Genomic DNA, 13,619 nt, shown 5'->3' with positions numbered 1-13,619 from the left:
AGATGAGATGACATAAATTATTCTAACACAGTCCTCACCAAAATCATATGAAGTGTGTGTTGTGTTATTGTCTCACCCTTACAGATAAGGAAACTGAGGCCCCAAGGGGCAACATAAATGGCCCAAGGAGACGTAGTCAGCGACGGAACAAGGCTAAGAATTGGGGTCCAGCAGACTATCGCACTACACCACTTTCCAGGCAGATATGAGTGAAGATGATAAAACCATGAGCCGTTCGAACAATCTAGTCCTGGAGGGAGGCAGAGAAGAGGTATCACAATTAAAGGAGGTCATCTAAAAGTGGGGAGAGGCTTATTTCCCCAAGTGAGTGGAAACTTCCTAGGATGTTTTGCCTTGTGCCAAGGCTCTGGCAAACATATCAGTGGGTTTGAGAGGGGTGTCAGTCCGCAGTGAGCATGGTGGCCACCAGTCCTGGCTCCAGACTCCGCCAGGGATCGTGTTTCAGGATGCATGACGAACAGCCATGGCTAGCACCAGTTTTCTCCCTGACATTTCCTATAGCATCTGAGTTGCAAGAAGGCCCCCAGCACAAGCCTCACCAAAGTGCGCTTCATTTTGAAGGAAGTTAACCGAATACCGCCCTTAAACATCTTTGCTGTTCCTATTGCCCTTTGGGCAAGAAATAAAGTCGCTCGCCCCTGGTGCAGGAAACTTCCAGGAGGCACTGTGAGGCATTTTGAGGAGGCAGGAGGTCATCATTCGATGAGGATGATCCCAAAGGAGGCACTGCCTCCAAAGGCCACGCCCAAGCCAGAGCTTCACGGATCTGACTCAGCTGCGGTGCCCCGGCCCAGCGAGCAAACGGACTGGGTCTCACGGCCAACACAATGACCACAGTCCATGTGGCTCATGGAAGCAGGCTGAGCAGAGATGTCCTGAGGCCCAAGGGGAGCTGGGAGGGTCGGTGAAGGGAAGAAGAGGCGAGACTGCAGATCCATTAGGGGTTCTCAGACCCCACAGCTATCCATCGCCTCCAGCTTTGCCTCTAAGAACTGCACCGACACAAACTTGTACTGTCCCTACATGGGCATGTGGAGAAGAACCCTCCTCCTGCCTGTGGCCTTAAAGAGGCCCCTCGTTTCTCACAGAATTCACCTTTCAGGCCCATCCACCAACAGAGAAGTTGGCCAGGAAAGCAGGTTGAAAAAGAGAACTAGCTGTGGGAATACATGGGGAGGCCAGCAGCCGGCTGGAATACTTTCCTGGTGGAAGCAAAAAAAGGGAGGAGACATCAGCTGCAAGTTAGAGTCTAAGAAGGACTTTCCCAAATGTGGGCACTATTCAGCATTACAACAGGTTAGCAAGGAGGAAAAAGGAACGTTTCGATACATTTTTTTAAAGCATACAGTAGTTGTCATTGGATCATAGTATGTTTGCCTTCCCTGGACCTCTTCTAATCATCTTCCTCCAAAGTCTGTAAAATTAGAAAGTACTTGCCAAGCATATACCTGGGAAATGAGCCTTGTCGACTCCACCAAGTCAATTCCCTGCTGCCTTGGAAAATTCTCAGGGTGTGGGGAGGAGGGGCTGGCAGGAAGCGTGGCTGGAGGAGGGTGTCCTCTGAGGCTGGGGGCAGGGGACCTGTCGAGCTGGGGACAGACACAGTGAGCACAGCTTAGGCTCAGATGAGGGGAAAGGGAAGTATGCGGGCGGGTTTTAAGCATTAAGTAGTTATCACTGGTGAGAGCAGAGCTCTGTGGGCTTTTTCCGGGTACCACGTGGTTTAGTGTATTTGAAGGGACACGTGGGGTGGGAGTGCCATCAGCTTTTAGCTCAGGGCCTCCAAAGGCCTGCTTGGCTCTGGGGTCGGGGTGTTGGGGATTGGTGGCAGCCCACCTGGGGACCTGCTGTTGACCCCACAGCTGCACAGTTAGTGACTTGATGCCGTTTAGACCACGCTGTCCGGTCCCGGTGGCCCAGGCTCAGAGGGCCTGACCTTTGCACCTAGTATTTCACGGGAGTTGTGACCGGGCGCTGGAGCAAAGCATCTCCCTCCAGCACAGCGGCCGTTATCAGGCCATAAAACATCATTTTTTCACCTTATAATGCAGTGTTTAAAAAATGAGAATTCAGCGTTTGGTTTGAAAGTGCTGACAGGGGCTCCCCTGCCACTGTCCGAGGGCAGGGAGTTTAGACGGGAGTCGGCTGTCGGAGCAGGGCTGGTCTGAGGACAGAGGGGCCCGGGGCGAAAGGATGGGGGCGCTGGGAGCAGCCACACTGCGTGCTCACTGGCCTCTAGTGGGTGGAGGCCGGGGATGCTGCTAAACACAGACGGCCCCCACGACAAAGAATGGTCTGGTCCCGAACGTCATTCAGTAATGCCAAGGCCAATAGGCCCTGAGACCATGTGTACATTCGAGGAACCAGCATCCTGAGGCGGCCTAAAGGAGGTGGGGCCAGCAGGAGGTGAGCCTGGAGAGGGAGGCCTGCTCCCTCCCTCCTCACCTCCCGTCCTACCTTCCTTCTTTTTTTTTTTTTTGCGGTACGCAGGCATCTCACTGTTGTGGCCTCTCCCGTTGCAGAGCACAGGCTCCGGACACGCAGGCCCAGCGGCCATGGCTCACGGGCCCAGCCGCTCCACGGCACATGGGATCCTCCCGGACCGGGGCACAAACCCGTGTCCGCTGCATCGGCAGGCGGACTCTCAACCACTGCACCACCAGGGAAGCCCCTGCCTACCTTCCTTTAACCAAAACGTACAGAGCCCCTTCTGTTCCAGGCAGCAGTGGGCTGGAGCTCATACAGGCTCACAAACTAATTTCCAACCCCATGCCCAGGGGCATCATGTTGGCAACTGAAATTGGCCACAATGGGCATATGTACACCACAGAGATGGGCAAACAAATGCTATAAACCAAACACTTTCTTTTTTTTTTCCCCCAAAGCGCTTTTTAAAAATACGAGAGCTGGTTGTTAAACATTTACTAGCACACCACTGGTCTGGGCCCTTGCTAGGTACCAGGGATACCCAGAGAGCAGAACGGGGCCAGCTCCTGTCGTCGTGGAGTTGACATCTAGTGGGAAGCCAGACACCCATCAAACAATTACACGATCATTAATTACCTTCAGCTGTGAGAAGTGCAGGCTCAGTACCTGGAATAAGAGCTTGTGTGAGTGTGGTTTGAGGGCTGTGGAGGGGTGTGTGTTTCAGGGGGTGACTGACCTATGCCAGGTGATCAGAGAAGGGGTCCCCGGAAGAGGCGACATTTAAACAGAGCCCTGAAGGCTTCATAGGAGTTCCGGCAGAGGAGACAGCAGCAGACCACCTTTCAGGCAGAGAGGGGAGCGGGCACAGCTGATTGGAGATGGTGGGTGGGAGAGGCAGGAGCACCAAGGAAGTGGTCCCAAGAAGCCCAGGGAAGGGGTGACAGACCGAGGAGAAGCTGGCAAAGTCGGCAGGGCTGGGCCACACAGAGCCTTGTCATGTGAGGAACTTGGGTTTTATCTAGGGAGCCAGTGAAGTGTGTTGAGCAGACAAGGTCCCTGGGCAGATTCAAATGAAAAGCAAAGCAAAGTGGTATTGTCCATCCCCTTCCCATAACTTGGGCTTCTACCACCACTCAAGGTATTAAGCCACACCATGAACCAGGCCTGGCTAATAAAGAGATGGACAGATTTGAACACTGACTTAGGGATTCCCTTCGGGCGGGGCAGGTGGACAGACCCATGCACGGCAGTGCTAGCAGAGCGTGAAGAGTGCTGCATGAGCACATGGCAAGAGGGGTGTCCAGTCAGGGCAGTGTGGGGGAAGGCAGGCTCTGAAGGACCTGCCGCCACAAAACCACTACACCTGAAACAAAACATACTTTTCAATACATCGCTGGCCTCACCAAAAATAAGGGAAATTCCCAAGGCACTTCCATCCAAAAATAAAAGGCCATGGGCCAACACCAGGACAGGAGCAGTGAGTGATAACCAAAGGCAAAAACTGGAGTTTGTCCTGGACACAGATGCTGATATCAGGGCCAGTGACAGGGGAGTAAACCTTGGGGTGTGCAAAACGAAGCGTCAGAAACTGTGACTCTCTCATTCTTCCAGGGCCTCTCTGACGGGGGTGGAGTGGTCCCTGCTCCCAGGTATCATCCCCACTCCCTATCTCCTCCCCACCCCAGCAGAAGAAATGTCCATCCTCTCAGGAGGAAAGCATCTCTTATTTAGAACCTAGAGAGTCCCATAATAAGATCAAATATGAGTTCAGCATGCATGAGAATCAGCAGAAACAAACAACAAATTTGGACCCTCCAAGCCCTCTCAGATACAGTAATGATCAATACCAAATACAACATAATATGTATGCAATATTTAAGGAAATGTAAGGTTAAATATTTAAGGATATTTAAGGAAATGTAAGACATCATAGACTTGAACAAACAACAAGAGACTATCTGGAAAGACCAGAAGAACTTGAAAAAGAACCAAATAGAAATTTTAGAAATGAAAAAATATATATATAGTTGTTAACAAAACAAAACAAAAAAAAAGATGGGTTAAACAGCAGACTAAATAGCTGAAGAGAGAATTTTTAAAATGGAAAATATGTCTAAGGAAATTACCCAGACTGCAATGCAGAGAGATAAGTTGATGAAAACCATGAAGGAGAAATCAGAGCTTTCTGGCCCACTACAATAGCCACTAGCCACATATGGCCATGTAACTTATATTTGGATCAATTAAAATTAAATTAAATTTATAACTCAGTTCCTATGAGCACATTTTTTTTTTGTTTTTTTTTTTGCAGTACGCGGGCCTCTCACTGTTGTGGCCTCTCCCGTTGCGGAGCACAGGCTCCAGATGCGCAGGCTCAGCAGCCATGGCTCATGGGCTCAGCCGCTCCGCGGCATGTGGGATCCTCCCGGACCGGGGCACGAACCCGTGTCCCCTGCATCGGCAGGCAGACTCTCAACCACTGCGCCACCAGGGAAGCCCCTATGAGCACATTTTAAGTGCTCATAGCCATGTGGCTAACAGCTGTCACACTGGACAATGTATATTGCAGGCAGACCTCAAAGATGTCATGGGTTGGGTTTCAGACCACCACAGTAAATACCACAATAAAGTAAGTCACATGAATTTTTTGGTTTCCCAGTGCATATAAATGTTATGTTTACACTGTACTGTACTCTATTAAGTAAGCAATAGCGTTATGTCTAAAAAACAGTGTACATACCTTAATTTAAAAATACTTTATTGCTATTAAATGCTAACCATCATCTGAGCCTTCATCAAGTTGTAATCTTTTTGCAATAGTAACATAAAAGATCACTGATCACAGGTCACCATAACAAATGTAATAATGAAAATGTTTGGAATGTTACGAGAATTGCCAAAATCTGACACAGAGACATGAAGGGAGCAAATGTTATTGGAAAAATGGTGCTGATAGACTTGCTTGACGTAAGGTTACCACAAACCTTCAATTTGTAAAAAAAAAATCAGTATCTGCAAGTACAATAAAATGAAGTGCAATAAAAAAAAAGGTATGCCTATATACATGTCCATTATCACAGAAAGTTCTATTGGACAGCACTAGGTTATAAGATAGGGAAGAAAGTCTAACCTCAGAAGGAGAGCAAACAGAGAATGGAGAAGAGGTAATGGTTGAGAATATTCCAAAAATGAACCCACAGATGCAGGAAGCACAATTTATATCAATCAGGATAAATAACAAGAAAGCTACCTCTAGGCACATCATAATGAAACTGAACACCAAAGACAAAGAGAAACTCTGAAGAGTAGCTAACAAAAAAACAATCAGACTGGAGCTGACTTCTCATTAGTGAAAAGGAGAGAGAGATAGTGGAGCAATGTTTTCCAGTGCAAAGAGAAAAAAAAAACTGTCAGCCTAAAACTATGTACCCAGCAAAGCTCTTTAAGAACAAGGATGACATATAGACTTTTTTCAGATAAACAAAAGTCATAAAAGCTTACCACCAAAATAATCTTTATGGAGGAATTTTTAAATCATGTTCTTCAGGAATAAGAAAAGTTATCCTAGAAGTGAGGTCTGAGACACTAGAAGAAATGATGAACAAAGAAACTGGTAAACATGTAGGTAAATTGTTTTAAGCAAATATTACCAGTATAAAGTAATCATGATGACAATGTCTAAATTGTAGGACTTTTTTTTAAAGGATGGAATTAAAATACTGGACATGATAGAGTGTAAGTCAGGAAGAGTGATCAGAAGTGATATGTTGTAGGGCCTTCACTGGTGGTGCAGTGGTTATGAATCCACCTGCCAATGCAGGGGACACAGGTTTGATCCCTGGTCTGGGAAGATCCCACATGCCGCAGAGCAACTAAGCCCGTGCACCACAACTACTGAGCCTGCGCTCTAGAGCCCGCGAGCCACAACTACTGAAGCCCACGTGCCTAGAGACCATGCTCTGCAACAAGAGAAGCCACTGCAACGAGAAGCCCACGCACCACAACGAAGAGTAGCCCCCACTCACCACAACCAGAGAAAGCCCGCGTGCAGCAGTGAAGACCCAACACAGCCAAAAATAATAAATAAATAAATAAATTTATTTTATTTTTTAGAAAAGAAGTAATATGTGTTAAATAACTCTTACTATTTAGGAGAGGGCATTAAGATATTGATAACCCCAGGTTTTAAGTTAAATATGCATAGTACATCTCAAAGAGTAATCATTAAAGAAGGTTCTAGAACTTCAGCATACATCAGAATCACCTGGGGGCCAGGAGATCTGGGGTGGGCATCTAGAATTTTCACTTCCAACAAATTCCCAGGTGTTGCTGCTGCTACTGGCCCAGGGACCACACTTAGAGAACTACTGAACCAAAAACAGAGAAACAGGGTGCTTCACTTCCAAACAAACAGAGGGGGTGAAATGGAATGAAAAAACAAAAATCTTCCATCCAGACTAGGTCTTCCCAGTAAAATATAGTGTAAGCCACATATGTGGCTTTAGATTTTCTGGTAGATGCACTAAGCAGTAAAAAGAAACAGGTGAAATGAGTCGTAGGAATGTATATTTTTTAACTCAGTACCCAAAATATTATCATTTCAATATGTGACCAATATAAAAATTATTAATGAGATATTTTACATCTTTTTTTGTACAAAGTCTTCAAAATCCAGGGTTTATTTTGGACCCTTCTCAACGGGAACTAACCACACTGCAAATGCTCAGTGGCCACATGTGGCTTGTGACTACTACACTGGACAGAGTGGGTCTAGACTGTGAGCAACATGAGCCTGCAGAGGACAGAGGTCCCGCTCAGTCACTGAGCACACACTGTATGCCAGACACCGGGCTGAGCACTTTGTCCACATCATACATCATCTCCTTTCATCCCCACACAGACCTGTGAGATCAGCATTATTATCACCCCATTTCACAGATGGGGAAAGCGAGGCTGAGAAAACTGAAAACACTTCCCCAGGATCATCTGGCTGGTAAGCAGCAGAGCTGGGCTTCACACCAAGGTCTCTCACAGGCCATTGCCACCTTGGAACCTCAGGGTTTCTGTAAAGGATTTTCTATAACAGGCCAGATAGTAAACATTTTAGGCTTTGGGGACCAATCTGTCACAACTACTCAGCTCTGCTATTGTAACAGGAAAGCAGCCTTAGACAATGTGTAAACAAATGAGCATGGCTGTGTCCCAATAAAATTTTATCTAGGGAAACAGGTAGAGGGCTGGATTTGGCCCTTGGGCTGTAGTTTGCCAACCCCTGTGCTAGGCTTGCACAGCTGCCTCTGTAGGCCCAGCTTGAGGGAGAACCCAATGACTCATTGCTGAGGTTCTGCGGTGTCTGCGTGTCGGGGGTGGTTGGGAGGGTGAGACCCTCTCCTTCCAGAATCACCACGGCCCTCCTGGTGTCCGGGAGGATCCAGAGTGGCTGCTTGTTGCTGGCACTGCCTCAGAGTCTGCCAGGAGCTCGGCCAGCCCCTCTAACTCCCCAGCCTCCTCTGAGCTCCTGGCCGTAAACATGAGTTACTCCCACTCTCAGGGCTGAGACAGAGGGGAAATAAAAGCCAGGACTGATGGGATCCCAGACACAAAATCTGGCACCATATTGCCTACATTTTGGAAATTGCCTTTAATTAACGGTTTATGGCCGCAAAGACTCCCCCCACCCTCCGTCCTTCTGCAGCATCTTCTCCTTGGCGTTCAAGTCCTGGGGGTCGGGGCGGGGAGGGGGTGAAAGAGGTGGGCTGGCGAGTAGCTATCTTTTCTCAGAACCCAAAATGTGTGGTTTGCTCATATGAACCCAGCTTGGCCTCTGGCATTCCTCGAGCCTGGACTCCATAAACAACGTGAACTGAAAAGCCAGCTCCCCGCACAGGCCCGAGGCCTCTTAGCTATAGAATAACCTGCACACACTCACAAAGACACACCAAGCTCAGGAAAACACACACTCACGAGTGTGTACACACACACACACACCCCGGAAGTCTGCTTTTTCTCTTTGTCCACTTATCTGTCATTTCCTCTCTACTCAGTCTCTCCAGCCTGTTTATCTTCTTGTTTTTGTGTCCCTGTAACACTATTTCTTCCTGAAGGTTTGCTCTTTGAGTCTCTCTTTCATTCTCTCTCTCTCCTGTCTTTCCCCATCCTACGCCCCTTGATCTCCCTTACTGGGGACATATAGCCAAGCACCGCAAACACACCCTTAGCCCCCACCTTGGCACCGAATCCACAAATTCGCCCCTTCCCTCACAGGTGCCCCCTCCCAGCCAGGCCGGAGTCTGACTGGGATGGTGAACTTCTGCCCAGGTGGGCTTGACAACAGGTGGGACTGGGTTCCCTCCCTAAGCACCTGAACTGAACTCAAATCACATTTCATCCCAGGAATGCAGGGAGGGACTGAGGCAACGACTGCTAAATTCTAGGTGTAGCCAAAAAAATTGCCCAAGCCCCAGGGGAGAAGCCCTTTATTACCAATAACAGTCACCCTTGACTGAGTGCCTACTAGGGCTTCACATTCAGAATTTACAATAGTCATGCTAACCTAGGTGGTAGATATTATTATTGAATATTATTCCCATTTTATAGATGGGAAAACTGAGGCTTCAAGAGGTAAAGGAATTTGCCTAAAGCCAAAGTCTATTCAACTCCAAAGCCTGGTCTCTTCCCACAGGGCTGGTCCAAATGGACAACATGGGCTGTGTCTTGAGATTTGGGGTAACCAGATTCAGCCACACATGGTCTCTCATCTTCCCAGAATCATGAAACAGAGACAGGACTCCACTACAGGAATAAGGCAGAGGTTCTCAGCTCTCTCCAAGCTAAGAAGGACACCCTGTTTGGGTGCCAGTGGTCAACACCTGTAGGACCCAATCAGAAAGGCTTCCCTGCCAGCCAAGCCTGTCCTTGGGAGCACGGTTCCAGCAGGAGGGGACCCCTAGGCTGAGGTCTGCGCCCTAGCCAGGCAGCTAGCTCTCTTACCAGGCGAGGTCTTGGAGCCCCCAGGCAGGGCTGCAGAGGCAGCCGCTGTTTCCGCATTCCGGGGCACCATGGCAACACGTGTGCTCAGATTGGCGACCTGCACATAGCCTGTGCCATCTGCTGTTTTCCGGGCTGGGGGGTGCGGGGTCGCCTTCCGTCCACCTGAGAAGGGAAATATAATGATGCTGCAGTGACCTCTCACCCCTACCCATCCAGTATAGATAGGCCCCATCACCCCCACTGTCACTGAGTCTGCAGGGCAGCCCAGAGAAGGAGGCAGAAGGCAGGGAGCAGCATCATGACAACTTGCAGGGGTGGAAACTGAGGCACGAGGTACCATCTCTGTCCACCCAGAGTTAGATCGCTCTGCCCAGTGCCCTGCTGGACTGGGGGTGGCATCTTTCAGGCCGGGTGACTGTGGGCCCCGAAGGGCTCTTGGCTGGGCAGTTAGAGGCCCCCAAGCGTTGGGGAGAAAGGTTTCAGTGGACCTGGGATGAAGGAGAAGTGTGTGGCCACCAAGCTGGTATAGCCATTTCCCAAGAGTCATCCAAGGTGTTTCAACAGAGGGAGGCAAGGGAATTGGGGGAAGGGGTTTTGTGACTTGAAAAAGTAAGATTTCTAGGCTGTGTTTTTTTTTTCAATTTCAAAAATAATATAGTCAATGCAGAAAACTTGGGAAATAGAAAAACATGCACACACACTGTCACACTCACAAGTGCACACTCACACACACACACACATTCATGCACAATTACCCATCACCCCTTTCCAGAGATAAAGACTTTTAACATTTACCTAGTATATGTAATATACTATATGTATATGTAATGGTATATGTAATATACCACCTAGTATAATGTATTACATATATATGTATATATGTAATATACATAATTATATTATATATAGTCACATATATTTTTTTAATGTGGTTGGGGTTACATCGTACGTGCTATCTTGTACTGTGCTTCTACACTTGACAATAGATTGTGAACATTTTCCCATGTCAAAACTATTCTCCTGGGCTTCCCTGGTGGCGCAGTGGTTGAGTCCGCCTGCCGATGCAGGGGACACGGGTTCGTGCCCCGGTCTGGGAAGATCCCACATGCCGCAGAGCGGCTGGGCCCGTGAGCCATGGCCGCTGAGCCTGTGTGTCCCGAGCCTGTGCTCCGCAACGGGAGAGGCCACAACAGTGAGAGGCCTGCGTACAGCAAAAAAAAAAAACAAAAAAAAACCTATTCTCCTGTGACAGATTTTTAAATTAATTGCTTATATTCCAACATATGAGTGGAGCATCATTCATTCAAACTCCCATCCATAACCATTTATCCTGCTTCCTAATTTTTTAATTTTTCCAATTTTTTCATTATAAACTTATACATGTTTATTATGGAACTTTGATGATACCCAGAGTTATAGCAAGAGGGAAATAACCTCATACTTCCAAACTCAGTAACGATAACATTTTTGTGTTCTCCATACCCATTGTTTTACTATGTGCCGATTGGATGGATATGCATTTTTTACATATTAAAATGATTTATAATATACAATAGAATATAGGGTCATTTCAAATCAGGCTTACTTTTTAATACGTGTCATCTCTCACGGTATGGAGTTTATCCATTTGGGTTTTCATTTAACCCTGCTTTAGAGAAAGATTCTTTTCCCTTCTCGGTTGACTCTTCACCACCTGAACTTGGTATATTTATCAAGTGTTGATGCAGCTGACCATGGATTCAGGAATGGGTTTGGAAAATGCTGGTGGAGAGACGTTTTTGTCTGTGAGGGCCACTCCAGAAACAGGCTTCGGTGTGTTAAGGAACAGAGCTGGGGCTCCATTTATTCTAAAAATATAAATCACCCAGTTGCCCGAAGATGGCTGCCTTGGCGCTGTTTACAATAGTGAAAAATGAGGGACAGCCCAGGCCCATCAACAGGCAGCGGGTGAAATAGACTCAGAGCATCCCTTTGATGAATCCTGTGCAGTCTCCGCTGAGACGGAAGGGTGTCCTCCGTCGTGTAAATGAGAACAGCATATTACAAAACGGAACACATCATGTAAACGTGGGGATCTGTGTGTGTTTGTAAGCCTAGGCATTTGTGTATCCCAAAGACCATTTAACTAAATACTAGCAGCTGCTGTCTCTGGGTAGCGTAGGATTTGGGGTGATTTTCACTTTCTATTTTATTTTTATTCTTTTCTGGATTAAGTTTTTAAAATTCTTTTCTTTCAGAGGGCACAGATTACTTTGGACTGGGGGAGGGGCAGCAAAACAAAACAAAAGCCGTTTGGATTCTGAAAAGAAGAAATGCGTGGGGGGAAAGACATCCCTGCCCACCCCCTGCATCCGCTGGGGTGCAGACTCAGGGGGCACAGCCTGCCCAGTCCCTGCCCCCTGCAGCCCTTGCCCTGCCCCTCACCCCACTCCCCAGCACGGCCCTGTGTGCTTGTGTGTTGCAGACTCGGACAGCCAGTGCAGCCCCACGCGACAGAGCCTCAGCCTGTCGGAGGGCGAGGAGCAGACAGACCGGCTGCAGCAGGTGGAGCTGGTCAGGACCACGCCCATGTCGCACTGGAAGGCCGGCACCGTCCAGGCCTGGCTGGAGGTGGTCATGGCCATGCCCATGTACGTCAAGGCCTGCGCGGAGAACGTCAAGAGTGGGAAGGTAGGGCACCTGCCGGACCCCCGTGGGAACGCCCCCCTCCACCATCCCATCCTCTGGGTTAGAGGAGCTGGCTGAACTGGGTTCAGGCTCCAGTAAACCACTGTGTCTCTCCGACAAGGCACACAGCCCTTCTGAGCCTCAGCCTCCCTGTCTTAAAAATGGGACTAACCTTCCCTTACCTGGCTGGAGGGACGCAGGGCAGGACTAGCGGGCCCTTTCAACCAGGTCAGCGGTCCCACCACCTGGCCTCCTGGAGCAGTGGCTGGAGGCGAGGCGGCTGCAGAGACGTTCCCGGGGCCGCGCGCCCACTGAGGGGAGGGGTGCCTTGGGTCCCCGGCCCCACGCCTCCCTTCCGGCGCTCAGTCCCCACCTGCCCGGCGCAGGTGCTGCTGAGCCTGAGTGACGAGGACCTAGAGCTGGGCCTGGGCGTGTGCAGCTCCCTGCACCGGCGCAAGCTCCGGCTGGCCATCGAGGACTACCGCGACGCCGAGGCAGGCAGGAGGTGAGCCGGCGCCTGGGCCCCCGGGGGGGGGCGGGGGGGGGGGAAGAGAGCCCACGCGAGACCTCACCTCCTCGGGGTGGAGCGGGCGCTGTGAGCTGGGCCAGGCAGGAGGAGTGCCAGGGCCCGGGACGCCACAGGGCAGGGGCCCGAGCACAGCCTAGCCCCACTCTGGGCCGGCCCTCCCCGTAGAAAGATGGAGAACAAACTCAGTGAGGCCGCAAATGCCCTATGATCTCCCCGGTGCAGGAGTCAGGGGGCTTCACGACCCCCAGAACTCCTCTGTCTGGGAGGTGGGGCAGCCTCAGTGGATCTGGGGAATTTGACCCAAATGTGTGTTCTGCCTACTCCCACCTCAAAGCCCAGCTCTTACCATTCCAGGTAAGAGCCTAAAGCAGGGAGGAAGAGAAGAAATGGGCCTGGTTTGGGGCCTGGTGGGAGGGGGCGTCTATCGGCAAGCGCACCTGGGAATGGCTGAAGATGGCCCATCAGGTGTGTCCCCAGCGCAGCCGCCCTGCCCCCATTGCTCATTACCCCCCCAACCCCCCTCCTGCCTGCCTCTCTCCTGACCTTTGTGAGCAGGACTTATTGGGGAGCCCCTCTTTCACCAAGCAGCTCCAGGGAAAAGGGAAGAACCCCTCCCCCAAGTCCTCAGAGTGCAGGAGGGGGGAGAGAAGTAGCTGGTAAACCTGACACTATCAGTTTTGCATAATTATCTCCTTCACTGGTTTCCCCAGCATTTTTGTGCAGTTAATTAATCAAACCTGGTGGTGTGTGCGATTTATTATTTGCGGAAGCAGCTTTGTGGATTAAAAAAAAAGAGGGGGCTGGAGGTAGGAAAGAAGGCTGGTTTAGAAGCAGGCAAAGCAAACTCCTGGGTGTCCCGGAGAGTGATTCCGAGGTGACAGGAAATAGAGATGAGATGGGATCAGAAACTCAGGCAGCAGCTCACAGCAAGCAAAGCCAGAAGGCGCTGGGCCCTGTCTGCAGGTCTCCTAGACGGCAGGGCTGG

General features: G+C 49.6%; 1 protein-coding gene across 2 annotated transcripts in view; it reads left to right on the top strand.

Annotated features, from left to right (window-relative positions):
- The window catches only part of KAZN (kazrin, periplakin interacting protein), a 1,131,324-nt gene that overhangs the window by 1,095,514 nt on the left and 22,191 nt on the right, over positions 1–13,619 (top strand). For both annotated transcript variants that reach the window (XM_060141382.1, XM_060141383.1), the window contains 2 exons: positions 11,903–12,108; positions 12,492–12,610. In XM_060141382.1, coding sequence (XP_059997365.1) covers positions 11,903–12,108; positions 12,492–12,610 — 325 coding nt within the window. The remainder of the gene's footprint in view (positions 1–11,902; positions 12,109–12,491; positions 12,611–13,619) is intronic.

This window comes from Lagenorhynchus albirostris, chromosome 2, assembly GCF_949774975.1.
Source record: "Lagenorhynchus albirostris chromosome 2, mLagAlb1.1, whole genome shotgun sequence".
Taxonomy (NCBI): domain Eukaryota; kingdom Metazoa; phylum Chordata; class Mammalia; order Artiodactyla; family Delphinidae; genus Lagenorhynchus; species Lagenorhynchus albirostris.
Note: the sequence above shows the minus strand (reverse complement) of the source record. Positions and strands in the feature narration are given on the sequence as shown.